Below are 27,361 nucleotides of genomic sequence, written 5' to 3' on the forward strand. Positions count from 1 at the left end.
CTGATCTGTCCCCGTTCGCACTTACCTTTTAGAAGAAATACTTACTTATAAAATTTCTTCCACAGCGTTTCCATCTCTCTTGTGGGCAGCTGAAGCCGGCGCGGTCCTCTTCTGTGTCTTCTTCCGCGTCTTCTTGTCCCAGAATGCGCCCGCACCGGCCCCTCTCGTCACTTCCGGTGCGGCACCGCATTCCTCCACAGCTTCTGGGCATGCCCAGAAGCTGTTTAGCAGGGGAATGCGGCGTCGCACGGAAGTGACGAGCGGGGCCGGTGCTGTCGCATTGATTCCTGGGAGCTATGACGTTCAGCTCCCAGGAATCATCGCGAGACAGGAAGCGACAGCGGAGCCGCGGCGCTGAGGGAGGAAGTACTGAGGTGAGTATTTACGATCTTCATTTACAAGGTGAGTAAACAAAAAAAAAATAAAAAATAACTATCCAATTCCTTTTCAGGTGATATCTAACTAGCGGAGGGGCACAAAAAAAAAATATCGATTTTGTGCCCGGAACTCCGCTTTAAGAGCCCATTCAGACTAGCGCGACTTGTCAGCCTGACAAGTCGCGGTCGGTCGCGGTCCATTGAGTAGTACAGGACCCGTTCTAATAGGAGCAACGCAAGTCGCTCCGACTTAGAAAAAGGGTCCTGTACTACTTTGGGGTGACCTGGGAGCGACTTGCATAGACTTCCATTATGTGAAGTCCCTGCAAGTTGCGCTGAAGTCGCGGTGCACAGCGGTGCACGCGACTTCACAGGTCGCCCCCCGAAGTCGGATCGCCTCAGTGTGAACCGGCTCTTAGTGTTGTCACATGAAAAGATATAATAAAATATTTACAAAAATGTGAGGGTTGTACTCACTTTTGTGAAATACTCTTATGCATTTCGTGTGCAAACGATTTTACCTCAATCAATTGTTTAATCTCGTAATTCATACAACAATGATGGGACAGAGCTGACCTGTATATTTATATCTGAATAGATACGCTAGCAGTAAAAGTGGATGTTTCAGCTAATAGCCTAGACAAAGCAACATTAGGCCTATGAGACATTAGCAGTCCTGTGACTGGAGGCAACTTGCCAGCAAAACAAATTGCTTAAGAGAGGAAAAGCTGGACTAGCTGGCAAGGGAGATTCTTCACCATCACAACTAGCAAGACGGTGACAATCATACAGGTGACAAGTTTATTAAATCGATCTTCCACAGTGATCAATGTTGAATCCATCCAAATGAAAAAACACACAGAAATGGTGTGGAGGAATCATCCTCCCTATCTGAGGATTCTGGGTACGCGGTCGCAGACCCAGCAGGGTGACCCACGTCCGCCAAATTAGATTCAGGATCTGATGAGACAGATTAGGCAAGGGGCACTTTTGCTAACCCGTCGCCCGAAAGCCACCTCCACCCAGAACACAAAGAACTCCAGGACCGCTGTGAGTGCATCAATGGATGGTTGGGACCGCAGGCTCAGAGAGGGGGGCTAGGTGGGGGGATGTGCTCCAAAGACTCCATAAGTCACCAGAGGGACCCCACTAAAAGTGTAAAACACTGCAAAGGGACAACCCCCACCATGCTGGCAACACTACCCAGGCACAAGCAACAAGCAATACTAAGCAGAGGGACAGAACCCCACCAGACTCACCACCCAGCAGAATAATCTGCACTCCACGTGCTGGGATCAGGAAGTGAAAGGATCCAGGAGTCAGCATCAGGGGATAAGGGGGGGTTCCCACCGCCAAAGGCCCCACCCACAGGGGTCCACTGTCATGGCCGCCACTATTTTCAATGGAAAACCACTGCAAAATGGCCACAGGCTACAGAAAAATGGCAGCCCTGTGCAGCACCACGAGGCTCCCAGGGACCCAGGAGGGATCCCTAGGCCTCAATGACAGGCCCAGGCAGGACAGGGGGGGGCCCTGGCAGGAGCCTCCACCAGGTCCAACCCCCCCGGACAGCAGATAGCCCGTTCGCCGGTGGCGCGCCCCCATTGCCAGCATAGCGCCCTGTCCCCACCCCAGGAGGTGGACCAGACCACCCACACAGCCCCAGCATAAGTGGAGAGTGGGGCTAGAATGGGGGACAGATGAAAAAGGGGGTGCCTGACCGGAAGCAAGGGGACCTGGGGGTCTGACTGTCCCAAGGAGGGGCCCACATCCTTCCCAAAACCCTCTAGGGGGAGGGGGGGGGGACAGCTACTCTCCATACCAGAAACCAGGCGGGCACCGCTCCATATCGAAATTGGGGGGGGCTGTCAGCCAGAAGGAAGGCTGCAACTCAGGCCGGGACCCAGTCGTATGCGACCTTGCGCTGCGTTTTTACTCACAGGCCAGCCCCTGTCCGGTGAAGCTATGTCATGGCCGTCTTAGCGCAGAGTTGAGATTTACGCGCGCTCGCTGGCCAGACTGGGGTGACCACTGGCTCTAGATTGTCCAGCCCAGCAGTTAAATGTAGACCTCAAAAGGAAATGAAAAAAAAAACAGGAGAAAAAAAATTTCTATCTAAAAGGAAAAAGTTTGTCAGAACCAGAGATCCCAGCAAGGAACTAGGTCCTTACTCCTGACTAGGCAAAAAAAAAAAACTGAATACCTATAGCAGGGAGAGGAAGTATACCCCCTGGGATTGCCCATATGCATAGCCAGATTATTTTTCTGCATAGTGTCCTACTCCTGCAGGGGGCAGTATAACCCAATGGTTATGAAGATCGGGAGCTGTGTCCGTCAATGAACGAAAGAGAAAACTGAAGTGACATTAAACTCTGCTTTTAAAAACAACCGCTGGCATTCGTTCTTATCTGCCAGCAATATTTTATCTTAATGTACACTGAGCCACACATGTGCACAAGCTGGCCAATAAAGATGGCTGAAGACACCAAACCTGGAAGGGGGCCAGGTAAAAATGTCAGCGACAGTGATGCAGCAGTGAGTGAAATTATAGTCACTGCTCCAGTGCTTGGAGTGGAGGAGTCTGCCATAAGGTGTAAATATGCTCTGCAAACTTGCACAATCTGGCAAAAACCTTGGTTGCAGGCAGCAAAAAATTTTAAAATAGAAGTACAGCTTTTTTAAAAAAAACATACTTACCTAGGTGGATGCAGCATTGACCCAATGTCCCTCACCAGCCTCTGCAGTAAGAACTGAGAGATCGCTCAGTTCTCCCCCTCCGCGTCAGTCTCCGGCCCTTTGCTCTCCTCTCCAGCATTCACTGGAGTTCCAGACTGTGGAGGGGGTGGGAGAGGCTGGCTCGGGCTCTCAGCCCATCGCTGAGTGGCTGAGCCAGGGTTCTGGATGGTTGTTAGGATCTTTTCAGAATGAACTGGTCTCCTGTGATCCATAGGAGAAGTAGGTCCAAAAATGCTTTGGCCATACTAATTCTACTTTAATTTGATTCCTACATTTCCCATCTGGCCTATCCTACACGATTCTATACGCAAGAACTTTCATTTTTACCTAATCCAAACTATTTTTTTTTTGGAAGATCTATCCACCTTTGCCATAAAAAGTACAACAGTCATGGTTCCAACAGACCAAGATTTTAATTTTCTTTTGATCAGTTGTAGAAAATTATAGCTAGGTGCACATTGGCAAGTAAATTGCAAGTGTAGGGATTTTATGTCTTTTAATTCAAATATGGAGTTTGGACTATATTCAGAATTATAATAGTGCCAATCATTCGCAGGTAATCTATTCATGAGAGATTACATTTGAGGGGCCTGGAATAGCTGCAGGTGCGGTCAGGCAACCATTCCTTTCAATGGGGTTGTCTTGCCCACACAGCTGATCGCAAGGGACCCTTCAGAGTCATCCACAGGTAACTGCAAACTGCCCCATTCTTATGTGTGATAGTGTTTGTAACCCTAAAAAAAAAAAAAAATAATATATAATAAAATATGGATCCTGCTCATTTTAGGCAGTGCTTGTGCTGTGTAATGTGGTCCCTTCCATCACCTGAAATACCTGGCCAATCCTGCCTGGCCCCCCCCTGCCCTCCCCCTGTAAACTGACCACTGTTTATTATGGCTGCTGAGCCCTAAAACCGTGGTCAGTTTACATGCATTTGTAAGAGTTAGCTGCCATGATAAAGAAACTCCATGTGTGGGAAGTTACATCATCAGTGCCCACCCAATGGGTGAAGCATAAATTACAGAAAACTCAAAAGGCTGGAGGGGAACACATCCAGAGGTAAGTGTGCCCATGATGTTGAAGGATGCTGTGTATTCTTGCGCATAATGGCAAATGCTGACTGGCCACCCACTAATTCTACTCCACCTTATTGCTGTTGCTTACCTTGTAAACAGCATTTTAGGTTGGTCAAAAGTATTTACATAAAAATAAAGTATATGTTGCCCTAGATATAGTTTTTATGTGTCTGTTCACATATGTGTATTTTAAAGAATAGATCATATCTCTATTGTCTTCGTGTACTTCTTCCATCCAAATATCTCGTTGATCATCACAGTCACCTTTCTTTCTTGTTCTAAACTGACCACACAAAGCACAAAAGTTAATCTGTGTTAGGGTGGTCAGTTTTCATCCTTCACCTTGCCATTCAGAATTTTAGGACATTGTGCAGACACACAGCATGCCTCTATTGGATAGATTGTTCAGCCAACACACCCCCTACCAATCGCAGCCAGCCTCTGGCACACATCCCCTCCCAATTATAGCCTCTGGCACACACCATAGAAAGTTTCTATTAACAGGGGTGTCCAACCTTTTGACCTTCCTTGGCCCCACTGGAAAAAGAGGAATTCTCTTTGGCTGCACATTAAATTACACTAACAAATCTCACTGTTAAAAAAAAAAAAATAATAATAATAATAATAATAATAGTAATACACTAACAATAAGGAAAGCTAATGAGCAATTCCTCTTGTGGTTCTCAATGTTGGGCTCATCCACTATAATGACAGGTCGCTGGAAACTGCATCTATTCATAGCTCCCTGTATAGCCATCCCCTTGTGATATCCACAAGTAAACGCTGGCTGTGTATAGAGCTGCAAATAGGTGCGCTGCCAGCGATCAGTGAACAGAGCCAGCAGCCGCACCTACTCGCTGAGAGCCGCTACAAATGTTGCCCATGTATGTGCTGCATGGGAAGGTGGGGTTTGGTTGACTTGCAATGGAAATCTTGGCGTGGGGGGGGGGGGGGGGTTCCCCTAGATCCGGCCATGCAGCACTTACCTGGAGCTCCTGCCTTCCCTGCTGCTATGGCAAACATGGCAGCCCCAGCATTCCTCCAGACGTGCATTTGCCTGGCTTGTCAAAGTAGGCTGCCGCGGCTGCTAACTTTGCACAGCATCCCTGGCATCCCTTCATACGTGTATGGGCCAGGCTTGTCTGTGTTGGCTTGCACAGTATTTCCTTGCATCCCTCCAGACACGCCGGGGCAACATGCTAAACTCTCTGGGCTACATGTGGCCCGCGGCCTGGACATCCGTGGTCTATAACATTGTATGTTTACAACTACTTTAACATTCTATAAAAATTAAAGCATGAAAATTGTTGCCAACAGTAATAATATTTACATATGGTTTTAAAGAGATGTGTTTTTTTAGACTCCAGCCACAACTTAAAAGGTTTGCAGGTGAACTCACAGAATAATCAGGTATGTTATTTGCAATGTTTCTGTTTTTATATATGTTTTATTCACTAGCAATGTATCTTTAAACATTCCAGCAAATTTAACTACTCCAGGATGTGTCAATTACCTAGCACAGCTCCTTCCTTCTTTGCATTCAAGCTGCCCCCAGTAACAACCTCCCGCACCTCAAAGAACAAACTAATCCTCAGTACATTCGATGATTTAGGTTGTAAGCTCTATGAGGGCAGGGACTGATGTGAATGTACAATATTTATATATATATATATATATATATATATTTAAAGCGTTACGTACATTGATGGCGCTACACAAGTACCTGAAATAAATGACTTGACAAACGTCATTAAAGAACTTCAAAGTTTTGCTTGCTTTTAACGTTTGATTTCGGAGTAAATGGACTTTCCAGAATGAAAACCACATTCACCGTTCGATATTTGTTTACTCAAGCAACATTTTCCATCTCTTTCCTTCAAATTTTCTCATCACTGCGGTCAAAAATAGTCAATTAGAACATAGTAATGATTAGAAAATTATGCTAACATGCTTAAAACTTAAAGTTGTCAAAAATTGGAAAGTATGGACAGCTTTACATTTTCAGACCAATTGGATTGCAAGTCCTTTACAGGGGTCATAAAGATCTCTCCATTGCACAGAAAATGCCACACTGTAAGCAAGGCTTAAACCAATTCAAACAAATCTCAAAGCCTAACTGAAGCACTCCAAAAAGGCATTGAAAATTTTAGTTTTGGGGAGTTTTGTATGTCTCAGGTAGGCGAGCATGTTGCTGAAGAGGATTTGGCAAGTTTTAGGGGGCTATGCATGTACATTGGGGGGGGGGGGTCATTAGTATAAAGGAGAACATATATAGCTCAGCGGGTATTGCGAGTATAAGGGCTATTGTGCGTAGCTCAGCGGGTAATGTGAGTATAGAGCTAGCTATTGTACGTAGCTCAGCGGGCAGTGTGAGTAAAGGGGCTATTGTAGGTAGCTCGGCGGGTATTGCGAGTATAGAGCTATTGTACGTAGCTCAGCGGGTATTGCGAGTATAGAGCTATTGTACGTAGCTCAGCAGGCAGTGCGAGTAAAGGGGCTATTGTAGGTAGCTCGGCGGGTATTGCGAGTATAGATCTATTGTAGGTAGCTCAGCGGGTATTGCGAGTATAGGGCTATTGTACGTAGCTCAGCGGGTATTGCGAGTATAGAGCTATTGTACGTAGCTCAGCGGGTATTGCGAGTATAGAGCTATTGTACGTAGCTCAGCAGGCAGTGCGAGTACAGGGGCTATTGTAGGTAGCTCGACGGGTATTGCGAGTATAGATCTATTGTAGGTAGCTCAGCGGGTATTGCGAGTATAGGGCTATTGCGAGTATAGGGCTATTGTACATAGCTCAGCAGGTATTGCGAGTATAGGGCTATTGTACGTAGCTCAGCGGGTATTTTGAGTATCGGGGCTATTGTACGTAGCTCAGCGGGTATTGCTGCTATTGCATATATATGTGGTAATGTTAGCACAAGGGCTATTGTATGTGGGTAGTGTTGCTCAACCAGGGTGCCATGAGCATTAGACCCAGTCTGCCCTTGATCAGAGATAAATGAGAGAACTCTGGTGACGGGGAAACTCTGATGGGGAAAGGGGGGGGGGGGGGTTCATGTATAGGGGGCACTCTGACTCTTTGATGGGGGGGGGGGGGCTGTTGTATAGGGGGCATCTGACATGGCCCCTATACATCAGAGGGGGGGACTCCTGATGCAAAGTTCATTTCACCAGGGTGGTTATGTTTATCATCACAGGCTCAGGTCTCCTATTGGTAAACAACATTTATGTTTAAATGGACTCAAATCACACTGCACTGCACCAAAAGTAGTGCATCCAACACTACTTTTGACAATTCACCTCAACCAGATCACATGGTACTTCTTTATCATGGAATCTGGTGCAGGCACACACACTGCATTTGTGACCAACATTTGGGGTGTCATTAACGCAGACACCGAATGCGTTTTGAGCACATGAAAAAATGCCAGTCACCACACATAGCGTGAACAGGTCTGAGTCCTTAGGCCTTAAAGCCCAACTAAACTGAACAAAAAATAAAAAGAAAGAGGTGTACCAAGTCTTACAAATTGTTCGCTTTAGAAAGCAGCTACAGCCTGAAGAGAAAAGCCTGTCCCCTGCCAACATGCTGCAGAGTGAAACTCGTACACTGTGTAAAAAGTCCAATATGCCCCCCCCCCCCAGTTCGATCGGCCCTTTAGCTCTGCAATCAGCAAAATTGACAGTCCTTGCTGATTGAAGAGCTCTAGATTTGACTCAGCAGTGGCCTTTTCATGCCTCTGGTGAGAGACCACATGTACAGAGAGGAAGCATCCTCCTGTATAGCATCCTGGATGGGAATAGGCTTCTGTACTCAGGCTATGGCTGCTTTGAAAAGAAAACTGTAAATGCTCAAACAGAGGCAGACGGCTGACTACCAACAGAATTCAATGCATTTCTACGCCCAATGTACAGGTACAGCTGCGGGGGGCAGACTACATATCAATGACAGGCTGACAGAAGATAAAGCTGTATGCATATTTCAGTGGTTACATGCAAACCCGGATGGACAGGCATGTCATGTCATTGTATGTGCAAAAAAGAGGAAGTGATTGGCACTGCCAGATGTAGGGTGTCTAACCGATGAATAGAGTGGATTACCTGATAGTGATTAGTTAATATCTAATAGGTTATATACACGCTACTTCCGATGATGTCAGTGTGACGAAACGCGTCAAGAGCGTAACCACATCACTTCCGCCCATTGATCTGGAGGCTTGGGACGCACATCCGGCGGTTGGAACGAACGCCGTTCCTGAGCGCGCACCGCGAGAGAGGAGGTTGCGGCTCCTAAGCCATACGGATACGCTAGATTCGAGCTATGCGAGTACTTGTCTGATTATACTAAATGAAGGATTTTTTTAAACGATCCTCCACTATTGGAAGCATCTTTTTCTTACACATTTCCTGGGATTGCTCTGACTATTTCCTCCCCATTGGGATATCGATGCTGTAAGACACTTTATATTGTTTTGAAATGTGACCGGGTGGATTGGAATAAACCGGAAAGGAACAGGGACCAGATCACCGCTGCATGGGAGCGATCCCTAGTATCGATCTGCGGTCTACCCCTGTAGGGGTACTTGATTCTGGTAAGCGTGGGACCTAAGGAGAGGGGGAGCACCTTATCTTTCGCCCACCTACTTCACCCTGGGTCACATAAAAAAAAAAAAGAGCACCTTTATTAATTTTTTCTATGGACTTTGCACCTGTATAAGACTGTATTGGACACCCCTTGTCACAAACTTGTTTTTGCACTTTTTATTGATTCCTGTATTTATATTTATTTATATACGCTTTATAGCTTTGTAGTTTGGATTGAAGCTATATGTAACCACGGACATATATATGCCTTTTAATTTTGGATTACGGTACTCACCAATTTATCACTACAAATTCACATACAGTATTAGACTGTATTGGACAACTTTTGTCACAAACTTGTGTTTGCACTTTTTTATTGATTCCTGCATCTATATTTATTCATATACGCTTTTTAGCCTTGTAGTTTGTATTGAAGCTATATCTAATCACAGACATATATATATGCATTTTAATTTTGGATAGTTCATTAATTTATCACTATTTGGCTGTGGTAGCCTCCCTTGAGGACAGTCGGATCAACCAATTTCTTTTTAAATACTCTTAGTATTAATTAGGGTGATCACACCCGTCGCACATAGCACTTTTTTCATATTTTGGATTTTCCACTTGATGTATATATTTATTTATGATTTGAGTGACGTAACACTCATTTTCTGGCAAATATATATGGTTATATGGTTGTGTTGCTATGCACTGTAGATGAGATGTTTAAACTGCAATAATCACTTTGTTTTATAACGGCCAATTCTATATACCATATTAGATATTAACTAATCACTATCAGGTAATCCTCTCTATTCATCGGTTAGACACCCTACATCTGGCAGCGCCAATCACTTCCTCTTTTTTGCACATACATTTGATACAACCCTTCTCAAGGCTGTATTTTTGAAGTGGGCTGCAGCCAAGTTTGATTTCTAGCTTTTATCCTAAGCGCGGATCCCTTTATTTTTAATCTATGTCATGTCATTGATTTGTAAGGCTGTGCACGAACACCCGGTACAGAAATGCACTGAATTCTGCCAGGGTATATCCCCTTGTGCCTGTGTGAATGAGCCCTTGGACTTTGCCCGTTTTTTTTTTTTTTCTAATTCAGTTTAGTTCGGCTTTAAAGGCCAAGTTCACCTTTGGAATAAAAAGAAAAATCACTATGCTGTCTAGGGTCCCCAGTAGTTTACAAAACATTGGGTGGGAAATTTACTAAAAGCGCGAATCTGGATCAGCTGCGCTTTGTAATCAATCTGCTTCTATCTTCATCTTGTTCGGTTACATTAGAACCAAAGACAAAACTGTTTTTTTTTTTTTTGTTTTGGGTAGAGTGGAGAGGGATTAGAACTCCTGTCACATCTTTACTGTTGTCTGTGTCACCCTCTCCATTTGTTCCATTTACCATTATCACCAAGAGTGAAAGAAAATCCCAAATGTTGGGCTGTCCCTAGAACAGGAATACCCTTATTTTGGAGGGGTTTCCTCTCACTTCCTGTTTTGGCTATGGGACAGGAAGTGAAGGGAAATCTCCCCCATGGGACACACATGGCAAAAAAATAACCTGACAGGGTTTATAACCCTCTCTTTGTTCAAAAAAGTTTTGCCTTTAGTTCTACTTCAAGCTTTAAAACTGAAAAGGTAGAAGCTGGTTGGTTTACATTCATAGCTACTACAGTCTTTGTAGAATCCTCTCACTGTGCGTTCTCTCATTGTAGCAGCAGCAGCAGCTCTTCCACATTCCAAACAAGTGCATGTGTGGCATTAGCAACTCTCTCCTTGTAGCTGGACAGCATGCACTGCATTTCAATGCAAAAGAGCCGCTGATGCTACAGCGAGAACGCACACTCCACATGTGCTGATTTCAAATAAGGAAGAGCTCTGGGTCACACTGACTTGTACAGGGTATAAAGGCACTTCAGACTCAATCACAGGCCATGTATATAAAACCCATTCAGATTTATGCAAGGTAATGCACAGTCACGTACATACGACCAAGGAGCCATTGCCCAGGAGCGCTGATCAGATGCTGATTTTTCAGCATGTCCATTCGACAAAAGCCAGTCTTTAGACCGGCTTCTGTCAGACATAGTGCTGTACACACGGACAAAAAGTCGGCCAGTTCAGTGTGTACCCAGCTTAGGGCTATGTACACACAGGCAATTATGAACAGTGGAATAAGTAGTCTCCTGCAGCTAGCATCACAGGTCAATGCAAACAGCTGAGGCTGGGAAGTCTTTACAAATGAATGGCAGATATCCATTGCTGTCTGCATATATCTGCACATGGAGCGGTTACCTGCAGTTAGGTACAGACAGTTGGCCCTGCAAGCAATCTTTCTGTGTCCAGGGCTGATCATCTGTGCCTAGTCACAAGTACCACTCCATATGCGATTGTTACATGCAAACAATCACAGCTGCCTGTCATTCCTTTGAACAGACTTCCTGGTCTCAGTTGCTCACCTGTTATTCCTGCCACAGAAAAAAAGTGCTGAATATTGCTGCAGGAATCCACTGTTGTAATCACCCGTGTGAAAGTAGCCTAAAGATAAAAAATGAAAAAGTCAGTGTACAGCATAATTCATAAGCAAAAATATACTGCATTTAAAATATGACATTAGCTGGATTTCTTGCAAATATATTTTAGGATAACTATTATACAGGATTTATATAGCGACAACAGTTTGCGCAGCGCTTTACAACATGAAGGCAGACATTACAGTTACAATACAATTGAATAAAGGAGGAATCAGAGGGCCTTGTGCGTTAGAGCTTACAATCTAAAATGAAACCTTTGTATCAACAAACCCAATCACAATATACTTAGAAATTTTGGGCTGTTCACACAGCTATGTCCACATATCAAGCGTAACAACCAAAAAATAAAATGCAAGCCCAACAAAAAATATTTCAGTTAATGGTGGAGTTTGCTTGCCATGGTAACCATTAGGTTATATCACTTGGGAAGCACAGTGGGTAGATTTTACTCCAACTGTTTCTAACACTGCTTACACCTGTGAAGTCTCACTCACCCTACTAGGGTCAATTTCCATGCTTGTGTTGCATTCTCTGCAATGCAAAGTACATGGTTAACTGAATTGTGAGATTGACAGCCTTGTAATTACTGCAACATGCTAAAAGACGTGAAAACTCAATCCTGAGTTACACCACCAGCATTAGACAGATAAAGTGCAGCGCCAGCTCATAAACAGATCAAAAACAATTGCCTGTAGAGCAAAAATAACAATATGTCCTAAACAAATAAGACAAATATCATATAACATACATAAAGACCATATGTGCATGAACAGTCCATCCAAACAAGAAAGAGCTTGAGACCAGAGGAAATGATGATGTTAATAAGTCCCTTGTGCCACAGAAGATAAATCGAGGTAGAAAGAAGGATCCCCACTTCCAAGAATGAGACCTAAATCCCCCAATGTGTCACAATAGATGTACTCTTACCAGAAGTGGACCTCTCAACTGAATGAGTGGTCAGACAAGCCTGTGTGCTTATTCAGCAACCATCAGCTGTGATCCATAGAGGTGAGGGCAGCATTCCTCTGTCTTATTCCATGCACATATAGACAGTCCCCCTCCAGGTAGAGCCCCCACTAGTTAGGGTGGGCATTAGGTAAACCTCAGAAGAAGCAAACAACTCCAAATGGTGTAGTACGTACAGGAAACTTTAACCACTAACCACTTTAACCAGCCCTATTTCGGACACTTTTTGTTCACAAGTTAAAACCAGTATTTTTTCCTAGAAAACTACTTAGAACCCCCAAACATTATATATATTTTTTTAGCAAAGACTCTGGAGAATAAAATGTCGGTCATTGCAAAATTTTTTGTCACGCGGTATTTGCGCAGCGGTCTTTAAAACGCCATTTTTTTGGAAAAAATTTGAAAAATCACATTTCACTAATTTAAAAAAATACTAAACAGTAAAGTTAGCCCATTTTTTTTGTATATTGTGAAAGAACATGTCACGCCGAGTAAATAGATACCAAACATGTTACGGTTTAAAATTGCGCCCCCCCGTGGGATGGCGATAAACTACGGTCAATAGAGATCTCAATCTGCGACGCTTTAAATTTATTTAACGGTTACCAGTTTTGAGTTAGAGTGTAGCTCTTTTTTTTAAATTATTGCCCACGCTCTGGCGATCGCGGCGATACCTCACATGTGTGGTTTGAACAGCGATTTCATTTGCGGCTCGACTTGCGTACACGTTTTTTTTTGTGCGCGAGTGCCCACGCTCTGGCGATCGCGGCGATACCTCACATGTGTGGTTTGAACAGCGATTTCATTTGCGGCTCGACTTGCGTACACGTTTTTTTTTGTGCGCGAGCTAACGGTGACGGGGGCGGCTAAATTTTTTTTTTTTTTTTTTTCCTATTTATTTTTTCTTTTTTTTTAACTTTATTACAGGTTTTTTAAAAAAAAAAAATCTGATCACTTTTATTGCTGTCACAAGCAATGTAAACATCCCTTGTGACAGCAATATGTGTGACAGGTACTCTTTATGGAGGGATCGAGGGTCTAAAAGACCCTAGACCCCTCCACTACACTTCCCTGTATGCAAAACGCCAAAAACGGCATTTTTGCATACAGCCGTTTTTTAAATCTGCCGCCTTTTGCGGCACGGTAACCCGGATGTGACGTCATGGACGCCGCCTCCGGGTTACGTCATCGGAGACCCGATCGATGCCGTTTCCGGCATTCATCGGGACTCCATCCAGCCGGCGGACGTGCCGGCTGGGTGCTCGGGGCTCCCGGTGGGACGGGAGCCCCGAGCAAAGCCGCGGAAGGCGGCGGGAGGGGGGGGGACGTCCCCTCCCGCCCCCCCGGGTAACGATCGAGCGGCTCCCGAGCCGCATCGATCGTTACCGACGGAAAGCCGACCGCCGGCTTCAAACAACGGTACCGGGATGATGCCTCTAGCTAGAGGCATCATCCCGGTATAACCACTCAAAGTCAGCCGACGTAGATCTACGTGGCTGGTCGTTAAGTGGTTAATGATAAGAACAGTACAGACTACTCACATGTCCGTAGGGGAATCACAGCATGTAAAAAAAGAAAATGGCCACAGCGTGTGCGTGCTTGCGTCGATGTGGGCGTTACTGACGCGTTTCGTCATCGGTGACGTTATCAAAGGCATCGCCCACATCCGCAAGCACACTATAAATACATCCGAAACCAGAAGTGACGTGCCGGTAATTAATCCGGCGCATCCCGGAAGTTTGCGGTGGAGGCTTGCGTTCCACCGCAGAAACCACAGGCAGGAAGGGCACTAATAGCACGGTCGCCACAGCCGGACGGAAAGAAAGGAGAGAAAAAAAAACCTTGCAGCAATGCTGACCCGCATCAGCACCAACAATCCCACAAGTGCACGGATACTCCTTGAACATCACCAGCATTGCCCGACAGCTACAGTATAATTACGCTGATGGTATTTAACCCACCAGCAAATATCCAGAATACAAATTTCAGCTTTAGGTGGAGTTATCCATCAAAAATGCATTAAATAGCATTAGACCAAATCATTCAGAATCTTGTTCCAAAACTTGTGCCTGTATTTTATTTAGTCATAAAGAAGCAAAAATTGCCCAAATCTTAACACTCATAAGTGGGTAAGTCAAATCCAGAAGCCAACTTGATCTATGGCTATGCTATATATACACAATTCCATTATGAACAAATTTTTCTATCTTCAGATATTAGCTGAACTTTTAGATGGTCCAAAACTCATGTTTCAAACAGAACAAACCAAGCAATCAAAAACAATATCATAAGAACATGAAGTCTCCCCACTAGAAAAGTACATGAAGGAAAGTGAAAGTTGAATGCCAGAGTTTTACAGATAAGGAATACAATAGTACTACACAGCACACCTTGTGGCACAAGTAGGGCATTAGCAGATCAGGCCTAATGAATTCTTTAAAGTTGCAGATTTATTTCTAAAAGACGAACACTTGTGAAAAAACAAACAATTGCATAATCACAAGCAGAATTTTGTTTTTTCTCAGCAAGACCATTTGTTAACCTTTATCTTTACCACCTGCATGGAGATGTAGGTATGTGATCTTTGATCCTTTGACATTGAATATCGTCAATGTCTACAAATGGCCACCTAAAGCAGAACCCTGGGAAATTCACTTTTTTTTTTTTTTTAAAATAGCCACAGATCAAAAGTTAACCTCTAATGCTGAACAGCCCATGCCTGGCTCACTGCAGTTTACTGTACAAATTATGATTTAATTCATCCTGGATACTTAACTGCTATAACAGAATCCTGGGTGTCATACAGTAAAGGTATGTAGTCATATACTTACCCCTCCTCTCCACTCATACATTCACAAAAAGCCTTGTATTCTTGAGACAGAATGCAAGTTTTGTAAATTGCCAAGGGTTGATAAGGGCCCAGTCACACATGTAATCCCTATGTACCCCTTTTACACCACAACTCTGGTGTGAGTTTTTCCACAATGCACAGGAGCTCACCTAATGTCTGCATTGATCATCGCACCACTGTGGTGGATGGATGAGAAAAGCCATTTTGACATTTCAATAAAGAAAATAGAAAAAAAGATAACCAGCACTTTGCATTGTAGAGATGCCAGGCACCACCAATGCATAGCGGATACTAGCCCACACACTAAACCAGACAATTCCAGTGTGCAGCTAGAATAAAACACAGCCTAAACCAGTGATCTATGGACCACTGATGGTCAAGGAGAACATTTTGGTGGTCTCAACATTGTAGCGGATGTATACCACCCAATGTTGTTTCCAGTGTTGTTATCAATGCGGGCTGACAGTCAATACTGTCAGAGCACAGTGATACCTCCTCTGTAGTTCCAGCTACTGTGAACTCAGAGGGAGGCACTGGGAGCAGTGTAGAGAGTGGGAGGTGAAGGAGGGGACTGCCAATGGCAGTGCTCATCACAGACTGTGGGAGGGAGGGAGCACAGGGCTCAAGCACATGGCTGGATAAGGAGGTGAGAGCCAATGATGAGTTTGTGTAAGGCAGCAGAGTAATGCAGAGTAATGTGTATTTAAGGCAACAGTGTGATCCAGGGGGAGGGGGCAGAGAGCCGAAGCATCGTGTGTATAAGGCATGCAAAAGTGGTCCGTGGGATTCATAATTGTGAGTTTAGTAGTCCATGAGGTCTGAAAGGTTGGTGACCCCTGGAACTATCAACAGGATCCCTTCTCTGAATTAGAGCAGTTTGACTGGCTTCTGTCAAATGGTCCTGCAGGAAAACCAGCATTGCATTAAATCAGAGCACATGCAGGCCAAAGTCTGCAGCATTCATCAGTGTAATCCCAGTGAGTTCAAGAAAGAAAAAAAAAAAAAAAAGTGTATACCCTGCTTTAGATTTGTACAGTAAAAAGCATTAAGCTGGGCATAGGACAATTCTCATTAGAGATAACTTATGCCTCGTTTCCACTGAGCGGATCGGTTCGGGTCAGTTCGGTACGGTACGCTAATTTGAGTGTTTCCATTATGAAAGTGGCCCATACAACCGAACCAAACCGCACCATTCCTGGTCCTGCTTCAGATGTAGGGCCATAAGAAATGGTACGGTACGGTTAGGGCGGAGCTACTGGCGTCACACGATAGATTCCACTGATAGGCGGACATGAAAACTTCAATGCTCACGTCAAATGAAGGCGCAAAACAAACACCTCATTTGGTGTAAATCCCGCATGGTCCCTGGTGGCCCGACTTGCAGTGGAAACGCTCACCTGAATAGACCGGACCATTCTAACCCTTCCAAACTGTACCGACCCGAACCGTTCCGCTCAGTGGAAACAAGGCATTACTTGACTTGTGGCTGTTCTTAAAATAAACAAACCCTGGAGTTAGACTTAAAAAGCCTGACATACAGCAATTCTGTTTGTCTATTCCCCCTCCCAGGTGATGAGATATGTGATATCCATTCTACTATGGGATGATCTAATAGAGAGGAAGACTTACCTAATCCACCGATCGCTGTTTTTCTCTCTGCTTGTTTCAGTTATATTTCCCCAAGAGGTACCTCTTATCAGTCCTCTTCTGGTCTTGTTGCTGCCCCTCTCGTCGTTTTGTACAATGCAGAACCAGTGGACATCACTGGTCTTGTATTTTACATGACAACATAGGTGTGCCTGCTGTGTGACTGGAGTAAAACAAGTATTCCTCTATATTACATCATTCTTCATCAGCCGGGTGGGGTAATAATGTTAAGTATTTTAATTATTTCCACAGTTCCATGTTAAAGATGCAATCATTCTGCTAGTTCGCTAAAACAATCAAAAACAATTATATTTATTTTTCCTCCAAATAATACGGTTTTCATTTTTTTTTTTTTAATCTTTTGCATCCTAACGTAGCAGATCACCTGCAGCCACTTCCAGCCACTTCCTGTCCACATGCACATCAAAAGAAGACCATGCCTGTAATGTGTTTCAACAGAGCCAACTTGTATTCTCAACCAGGGTAACACAAAAGGAAGTGCCTGAACAAGGACCTTCACATTATCCATAGATATTATTGTAGTGAAAGCTGTAAATAAAATATAAAAGAAACCACCTTTTGAAAAGACATTAAAGTATACCGAACAAAACTTTTTTTAGGGAGGTTTTAAAATCGCTGCCCATTTTTCTTTTTTAGCCATCTGTGTCTCATTAGGGAGATTTCCTTTCACTTCCTATCCTGTAGACTCAACAGGAAGTAAGAGGATATCTATCCAATAGGAGGGAACCCCCTCTTTGTCACAAGAAAAAGCATGCCCATTGGAAGACTTTGTTCTGATGGCAACTCAAAATTTTGGATTTACTTTCACTTTCAATTCTTGGGACATCGATAATAACCAAAAAAAAAAAAAAGCTAGCCATACTTAGAATGAACATCTGCCAGTTCCTGATGAATCGCCTCAGGCTCTGTCTGCACCCTACTGCCCAACATGCTTCAAAATCGAAGGAACCAGGGGAGAAATTTTTCGGCCGAACATCCAATCAGAAGCAGCCACTATTGCGGCATTCTGGCAGCAGCTGTCAGAATACAATCAGCAGGCAGTGGAGATTCTTCCAGCCACACTGTTTAGCTATTAATGTATCTTCTGTATATGGCCAACTTTAGATAGGGAATGTCCCTAAAGCCCTTTTCACACTAGTAAAATCGTGTTTTGTTATTTTGAAATTCCAAGACTCTAGGCACTGCGATCGCTTGGGGTCGTACAATGCGATTATTTGCGTTTACATGCAGATGTGTCTAGCTGCGGTGGAACATTCTTGCCATTTCTGATGTGCTTCCTGTTTTCTCTCTTTGTTGCCGCTGCTATTCGCAGGTGAAATATTACACTGCGATTACATGCGTTTATGTAGATAGCTGTGATAAATCAGTCCTGGACGCACTACAAAAAAAAAAAAAAAGTTTCTAACCGCAGAAAACCACATGTAATGAAACAGTTGCTAAATGCAGTGTGTGAATGGGGCCATAGGAAAGCATTGTCTGAGTTTAGCTGCAGTAGATAACTTCATCTATCCGCAGCTAAAAGCTAAAATGTATCCACCTGTGAGAAGGGGCCTAAGGCTTCTTTCACACGGGCCCTCCATTTTTGTCGTCCGTTCAGTCACTTTTTTTTTTTTTTTACAGATACGGATGACACTTGTGTCATCCGGTCCGTATGTCCGCATATCACCCCATCCGTTTGCAGATGATATACGGATGTATGTCTATGGGATTGCGGATGACACCGCTGACATCGGATTTTGCGTCCTTTCCGTTTTTTAAACAGAAGAAAAATAGGGTTCTGTTCCGTTCCAAAAAACGAAACAGAACTGAAAGGATGAAAATCGGATGTCAGCGGATGGTCATCTGCTGGCATCCGCAATCCCATTGACATGCATTATGTCTGTATATCACCCTCAAAACGGATGGGGTGATATACAGAATGCCCGTGTAAAAGAGGCATTACAGGGACATAGCTAACATTAAAGCGGAACTATTCCCCTCCTACCCTTTTCAGCCAAGGAAGCTGCCATCTTAGCCTCTGTTTAATCTTAAACTGCCATGGTGCTGCACATGCGATGATTTATGACCCCAGACATTTGATGGTTTGACAGGTTAGTTGAGAGCACAAGCAATGTGACAATTACAATCCCGACATGCAAGGAATCTCTTTATTTAAAACTGTTAAAAGTGGAACTTCACTCCAAAGGTCCTGCTCATCTGCCTCCTTCCCCTCTTTCAGTTTTGGCTTTTGGAGGGAGGGGGCACATAACGAGGTTTTGACAGGTATCCGCTCAGATCGTCCCTTTGGCCGCAGCCTTCTGGAACAGGTTACAAGTAGCGGCAAGCTGAGGGACCATTTACAAAGTGCAGCTCAGTCAGCAGTCACAGCTGGCTAACCTTAGTAAACATGCCAGAGCCTGGACCCAAAGACAGCTGAAGAATTGGCTCGGGGTGAGGACAGCAGTGGATCCTTGGACAGGTAGGTGTCCTGATATGAAAAGTCAGCAACTTTAGTATTTGTAGCTGATGACTTTTTTATTTCTAGGGTAAAGAAGTGCATCACAATTAACCACTTTACCACCGGAGGATTTTGCTGTCTTACGTCTGGGCCACTTTTTGCGATTCGGCACTGTGCGACTTTAACTGACAATTGCGCGCTCGTGCGGCGCGGTACCCAAACGAAATTTATGTCCTTTTTTTCCCACAAATAGAGCTTTCTTTTGGTGGTATTTCGATTTTTACTTTTTGCGCTATAAACAAAAAAAGAGCGTAAATTTTGAAAAAATAGCAATATTTTTCACATTTTTTTTTATATGAAATTCCCCCAAAAAAATTTAAAAATCTAAATTTTTTAAAATTTTTGGCCTATTTGTTTTCTGCTACATATGTTTGGTAAAAAAAAAAAAATCACAATAAGCTTATTTTGATTGGTTTGCGCAAAAGTTATTGCATTTACTAAGGGAAAGATTTCTGTCATTTTTGGTGTTTTTTTTTTTTTTTTTTAACGAGTAATGGCGGCGATCTGCGATTTTTTTTTGCGGGACTGCGACATTGCGTCAGACAGATCGGACCCTTGACTGACATTTTTGACACTTTTGGGGGTACCACTGACATTTCTACAGTAATCAGTGCTATAAATATGCACTGTTACTGTAACAATGACACTGGCAGGGAAGGGGTTAACTTTATTGGAGAGGGAGGGGTTAATGTATGCCTGGTGCTTACTAACGTGTGGGGGGGGGGGAGGTGACTGATTGACACAGGGACAGATCGCAGGTTCAGCTATGCTGTACCCTGCAATCTGTCACTGCCTGTCACTTAGGAGATCCGCCCGCTTTGTTTACACAAGCGGGCGGATCTCCAAACTCGATTCCCCGACGATCGGGGAAGAGCGGCGGTGATCACCGCCGCTCCTCCCCTGGCCCAACTCCCGCTGTGACTGAAAACAGCGGGAGCGAGCCTTCGCAAGGGGAGGAGTCCAGCGACGTAGGTCTACGTCGCTGGACGGGAACTAACCACTTTGCCGCAGTAGAGCTCAAGTGAGCGGTCGGCAAGTGGTTAAAACTGTTAAAAGCAGAACTCCACTCCAAAAGATCCTACTCATCTGCCTCCTTCCCCTCTTTCAGTTTTGGCTTTTGGAGGGAGGGGGCACATAACGAGGTTTTGACAGGTATCCGCTCAGATCGCCCCTTCTGGAACAGGTTACAAGTAGCGGAAAGCTGAGGGACCATTTACAAAGTGCAGCTCAGTCAGCAGTCACAGCTGGCTAACCTTAGTAAACATGCCAGAGCCTGGACCCAAAGACAGCTGAAGAATTGGCTCGGGTGAGGACAGCAGTGGATCCTTGGACAGGTAGGTGTCCTGATATGAAAAGTCAGCAACCTTAGTATTTGTAGCTGATGACTTTTTATTTCTAGGGTAAAGAAGTGCATCACAATTAATATATTTATTGTCGCTTTTAAAAACCTGACAGTGGTTGTGACCCCTATCTGTAGCAGTCTATCTAGGACTATTATATACACTTGCATTTATATATGTATCTGCTGAGGAAGCGAGCATTGTCTTGCGAAACGCGTAGAAATGTATCATTTATACATTTACACCTTGGACTGTCAGTCATACTTTTATTTATGTAACTATGGAAACCCATGCATATATGTAACTATGTCTATCAAAATTATTTTTGTATGTACCAAAGTGTAATAGATTCTGTACATTTTATACCTTGTGGTTTGTGTCTTACAAAGGCCCTTGGGCGTTCTTTTTTGTATTCATACGTATCAGGACTAAGTCACTCTCATGCCAGCTCTCCTCTGTGGTTATAACCCCTCGTCACTATACCAAAATCTCTTCTTTTTTTTTTAACTAAAAAAGAAAAATCGCCCTAAGGGCTCTTTCACACGGTCCGCCTCCGTAGGCGGATCCGTGCTGCTCAGTGGGGATCGATCCACTGAGCCGGCGGATGACAGCTCCGTCTCCGCTTGCAGTGTGGAGAGGGAGGTGTCACAGCTCCCGCTGCTCTCTATGGGGGATCGGATGAGAGCCGCCTGTCCACTCTCATCCGATCCCTGAACGGATGGAAAAATAGGGTTTCCATCCGTCCAGATTTCACGGACAGGATCGGATATGGATGGCAGCGGGTGTCAGCGGAGGTGTCTCCGCTGCCCCATAGAGCTGCATGGAGGATCCGATCAGATCTGCCTAAAAAACTGACAGGCGGATCTGATCGGATCGTCCGTGTGAAAGAGCCCTAAGCCATATTGTATAGCTTATGCAAGTCTAGTAACCGGGTTTACACATCAACACAACAGAAAGGATGATCCCCAGCCCAGCCACAGTCCTTCCATTTGCATACAGTAAAATGAAGTCAGAAAGCAATGCTGGAAAAGCAGCCTGAGTATATTTCTGGTAATGTGCCATAACTCCCAGCAACCAATCACCTATCATCAGAACAGAGTTGATCTCTAGCTGCACAAACACAGGCCCTGTAGCTGTCAAAGAGTGCAGTAAAGTTTGACAGGAGGTGTCCCATAGGTAGAGGAGAGACCTGACACATCCACAGGTGTCCCCCACACAGACTGATCCCTCTAATACCACCACAGTGATGCTGATAAGCAGTAGATGCCTGTGATGAGGGATCAGGAAGAGGCTCCTGTGCCGGTGTGTGTCCACACGGCTCCCCCTCCTCCTCCCTCGGATGACAGTGCAATCCCTCCTCCCAGGCCTCTCCTTCCTCTCCGCACCATACACACCTGACGGGGCCCCCCAGCCTGCTCACACTACCCTAGACACAGGGGTCCCCCACCGTACACACGTGTGTCAAGTCATAGAGTGACACTGGGGCGGACACAGACTGAGGGCCCGAAGCCTCGGCCTGGCAGTGAGGATGTCCCCGGGAGCTGTGCGAGCAGGAAGGGGGGGAGCCGAGGAATGAAAACAAGGCCTAGCAAGGGAGACAGGTGTGAAAGCAGAGGGTGATAGAGGAAGGCTCCATGTCGGGAGTACGAGGCCTGTAGGAATGGGGAAGAAGGAGCCGGTTACACCGAGGGGGGAGGAGGAGGAGGCCCGGAGCCTGAGAGCACAGCACTGTGTATACAGTGTACGGACAGGAGGGCCTGCCCGGGAAGACGTGTGTGTAAACGGCAGAGGAAGGGGGCTCAGTCGGCGGTTTGTCGCCTGTGTCCTCCCCTCGCCACTCACCTTCATGTCGGGACATCCTATCGCTCAGGCCGCCGCCGCTGCAGCTGCTCCTCCGACTCCTCCTCCTAGTGAGAGAGCAGAGAGAGTGTGTGTGTGTGCTTCCTCTACACCCTCCTCCTCTTCCTCCTCCTGACACACTACATACCAGCCTGCTGCTTCACACCTCACCTCATACATACTTCTTCCACCTATGTCCCATATATGTCACTACACTATCCTTCCTCACACTGTCAGCTGACACCAGGAGCTCTGTCCTGGCCTTCACAGTATGCTATGTGCACAATAAAAGGCTTTTTCTGCATAGCAACTTCCATTTATACCAATATTTACACTCCCTGGGATAGTTGGGGGCTCATTCACACAGGGGCAGAGACCGCCATTCCAGATGTCCCCGGAATGAGGGCGCTGTCCTCCGAAAAAGTCTGTCCCTGGATTTGAACAGGGGCCCAGGAAATTTCAAAGAGTTAGTGCAGAATTTAAAAAAAACTTCCATTTATACCAATATTTACACTCCCTGGGATGGTTGGGGGCTCATTCACACAGGGGCAGAGACCGCCATTCCAGATGTCCCCAGAATGAGGGCGCGGTCCCCCGACCAAGTCTGTCCCCAAATTGGATTTGAACAGGAGCCCGGGAAATTTCAAAGAGTCAGTGCAGAATTTAAAAAAAACTTCCATTTATACCAATATTTACACTCCCTGGGATAGTTGGGGGCTCATTCACACAGGGGCAGAGACCGCCATTCCAGATGTCCCCGGAATGAGGGCGCTGTCCTCCGAAAAAGTCTGTCCCTGGATTTGAACAGGGGCCCACGAAATTTCAAAGAGTTAGTGCAGAATTTAAAAAAAACTTCCATTTATACCAATATTTACACTCCCTGGGATGGTTGGGAGCTCATTCACACAGGGGCAGAGACCGCCATTCCAGATGTCCCCAGAATGAGGGCGCGGTCCCCCGACCAAGTCTGTCCCCAAATTGGATTTGAACAGGAGCCCGGGAAATTTCAAAGAGTCAGTGCAGAATTTAAAAAAAACTTCCATTTATACCAATATTTACACTCCCTGGGATAGTTGGGGGCTCATTCACACAGGGGCAGAGACCGCCATTCCAGATGTCCCTGGAATGAGGGTGCTGTCCCCCGACAAAGTCTGTCCCCGCATTGGATTTGAACAGGGGCCCGAAAAATTTCAGAGTCATTGCAGAATTTAAAAAAAACTTCCATTTATACCAATATTTACACTCCCTGGGATAGTTGGGGGCTCATTCACACAGGGGCAGAGACCGCCATTCCAGATGTCCCCGGAATGAGGGCGCTGTCCTCTGAAAAAGTCTGTCCCTGGATTTGAACAGGGGCCCAGGAAATTTCAAAGAGTTAGTGCAGAATTTAAAAAAAACTTCCATTTATACCAATATTTACACTCCCTGGGATGGTTGGGGGCTCATTCACACAGGGGCAGAGACCGCCATTCCAGATGTCCCCAGAATGAGGGCGCGGTCCCCCGACCAAGTCTGTCCCCAAATTGGATTTGAACAGGAGCCCGGGAAATTTCAAAGAGTCAGTGCAGAATTTAAAAAAAACTTCCATTTATACCAATATTTACACTCCCTGGGATAGTTGGGGGCTCATTCACAGAGGGGCAGAGACCGCCATTCCAGATGTCCCCAGAATGAGGGCGCGGTCCCCCGACCAAGTCTGTCCCCAAATTGGATTTGAACAGGAGCCCGGGAAATTTCAAAGAGTCAGTGCAGAATTAAAAAAAAACTTCCATTTATACCAATATTTACACTCCCTGGGATAGTTGGGGGCTCATTCACACAGGGGCAGAGACCGCCATTCCAGATGTCCCTGGAATGAGGGTGCTGTCCCCCGACAAAGTCTGTCCCCGGATTGGATTTGAACAGGGGCCCGAAAAATTTCAGAGACATTGCAGAATTTAAAAAAAACTTCCATTTATACCAATATTTACACTCCCTGGGATAGTTGGGGGCTCATTCACACAGGGGCAGAGACCGCCATTCCAGATGTCCCCAGAATGAGGGCGCGGTCCCCCGACCAAGTCTGTCCCCAAATTGGATTTGAACAGGAGCCCGGGAAATTTCAAAGAGTCAGTGCAGAATTAAAAAAAAACTTCCATTTATACCAATATTTACACTCCCTGGGATAGTTGGGGGCTCATTCACACAGGGGCAGAGACCGCCATTCCAGATGTCCCCAGAATGAGGGCGCGGTCCCCCGACCAAGTCTGTCCCCAAATTGGATTTGAACAGGAGCCCGGGAAATTTCAAAGAGTCAGTGCAGAATTTAAAAAAAACTTCCATTTATACCAATATTTACACTCCCTGGGATAGTTGGGGGCTCATTCACAGAGGGGCAGAGACCGCCATTCCAGATGTCCCCAGAATGAGGGCGCGGTCCCCCGACCAAGTCTGTCCCCAAATTGGATTTGAACAGGAGCCCGGGAAATTTCAAAGAGTCAGTGCAGAATTAAAAAAAAACTTCCATTTATACCAATATTTACACTCCCTGGGATAGTTGGGGGCTCATTCACACAGGGGCAGAGACCGCCATTCCAGATGTCCCTGGAATGAGGGTGCTGTCCCCCGACAAAGTCTGTCCCCGGATTGGATTTGAACAGGGGCCCGAAAAATTTCAGAGTCATTGCAGAATTTAAAAAAAACTTCCATTTATACCAATATTTACACTCCCTGGGATAGTTGGGGGCTCATTCACACAGGGGCAGAGACCGCCATTCCAGATGTCCCCGGAATGAGGGCGCTGTCCTCCGAAAAAGTCTGTCCCTGGATTTGAACAGGGGCCCAGGAAATTTCAAAGAGTTAGTGCAGAATTTAAAAAAAACTTCCATTTATACCAATATTTACACTCCCTGGGATGGTTGGGGGCTCATTCACACAGGGGCAGAGACCGCCATTCCAGATGTCCCCAGAATGAGGGCGCGGTCCCCCGACCAAGTCTGTCCCCAAATTGGATTTGAACAGGAGCCCGGGAAATTTCAAAGAGTCAGTGCAGAATTTAAAAAAAACTTCCATTTATACCAATATTTACACTCCCTGGGATAGTTGGGGGCTCATTCACAGAGGGGCAGAGACCGCCATTCCAGATGTCCCCAGAATGAGGGCGCGGTCCCCCGACCAAGTCTGTCCCCAAATTGGATTTGAACAGGAGCCCGGGAAATTTCAAAGAGTCAGTGCAGAATTAAAAAAAAACTTCCATTTATACCAATATTTACACTCCCTGGGATAGTTGGGGGCTCATTCACACAGGGGCAGAGACCGCCATTCCAGATGTCCCTGGAATGAGGGTGCTGTCCCCCGACAAAGTCTGTCCCCGGATTGGATTTGAACAGGGGCCCGAAAAATTTCAGAGTCATTGCAGAATTTAAAAAAAACTTCCATTTATACCAATATTTACACTCCCTGGGATAGTTGGGGGCTCATTCACACAGGGGCAGAGACCGCCATTCCAGATGTCCCCGGAATGAGGGCGCTGTCCTCCGAAAAAGTCTGTCCCTGGATTTGAACAGGGGCCCAGGAAATTTCAAAGAGTTAGTGCAGAATTTAAAAAAAACTTCCATTTATACCAATATTTACACTCCCTGGGATGGTTGGGGGCTCATTCACACAGGGGCAGAGACCGCCATTCCAGATGTCCCCAGAATGAGGGCGCGGTCCCCCGACCAAGTCTGTCCCCAAATTGGATTTGAACAGGAGCCCGGGAAATTTCAAAGAGTCAGTGCAGAATTTAAAAAAAACTTCCATTTATACCAATATTTACACTCCCTGGGATAGTTGGGGGCTCATTCACAGAGGGGCAGAGACCGCCATTCCAGATGTCCCCAGAATGAGGGCGGGGTCCCCCGACCAAGTCTGTCCCCAAATTGGATTTGAACAGGAGCCCGGGAAATTTCAAAGAGTCAGTGCAGAATTAAAAAAAAAACTTCCATTTATACCAATATTTACACTCCCTGGGATAGTTGGGGGCTCATTCACACAGGGGCAGAGACCGCCATTCCAGATGTCCCTGGAATGAGGGTGCTGTCCCCCGACAAAGTCTGTCCCCGCATTGGATTTGAACAGGGGCCCGAAAAATTTCAGAGTCATTGCAGAATTTAAAAAAAACTTCCATTTATACCAATATTTACACTCCCTGGGATAGTTGGGGGCTCATTCACACAGGGGCAGAGACCGCCATTCCAGATGTCCCCGGAATGAGGGCGCTGTCCTCCGAAAAAGTCTGTCCCTGGATTTGAACAGGGGCCCAGGAAATTTCAAAGAGTTAGTGCAGAATTTAAAAAAAACTTCCATTTATACCAATATTTACACTCCCTGGGATAGTTGGGGGCTCATTCACACAGGGGCAGAGACCGCCATTCCAGATGTCCCCGGAATGAGGGCGCTGTCCTCCGAAAAAGTCTGTCCCTGGATTTGAACAGGGGCCCAGGAAATTTCAAAGAGTTAGTGCAGAATTTAAAAAAAACTTCCATTTATACCAATATTTACACTCCCTGGGATGGTTGGGGGCTCATTCACACAGGGGCAGAGACCGCCATTCCAGATGTCCCCGGAATGAGGGCGCTGTCCCCCGACAAAGTCTGTCCCCGGATTGGATTTGAACAGGAGCCCGGGAAATTTCAAAGAGTCAGTGCAGAATTAAAAAAAAACTTCCATTTATACCAATATTTACACTCCCTGGGATAGTTGGGGGCTCATTCACACAGGGCAGAGACCGCCATTCCAGATGTCCCTGGAATGAGGGCGCTGTCCCCCGACAAAGTCTGTCACCGGATTGTATTTGAACAGGGACGCTGGAAATTTCAAAGAGTTAGTGCAGAATTTAAAAAAAAATTAATTTATACCAATAT

At 45.4% G+C, this 27,361-nt stretch overlaps 1 protein-coding gene across 1 annotated transcript in view; it reads right to left on the reverse strand.

The window, feature by feature from the left end:
* The window catches only part of KCMF1 (potassium channel modulatory factor 1), a 146,110-nt gene extending 123,484 nt beyond the window's left edge, over positions 1 to 22,626 (reverse strand). The window contains exon 1 of the mRNA XM_082243256.1: positions 22,482 to 22,626. Within this exon, the coding sequence (XP_082099382.1) occupies positions 22,482 to 22,497 (16 nt within the window). The 5' untranslated portion in view covers positions 22,498 to 22,626. The remainder of the gene's footprint in view (positions 1 to 22,481) is intronic.
* Between the last annotated feature and the right edge of the window lie 4,735 nt (positions 22,627 to 27,361).

Source organism: Pelophylax lessonae (assembly GCF_965119305.1).
Source record: "Pelophylax lessonae genome assembly, chromosome: 1".
NCBI lineage: Eukaryota > Metazoa > Chordata > Amphibia > Anura > Ranidae > Pelophylax > Pelophylax lessonae.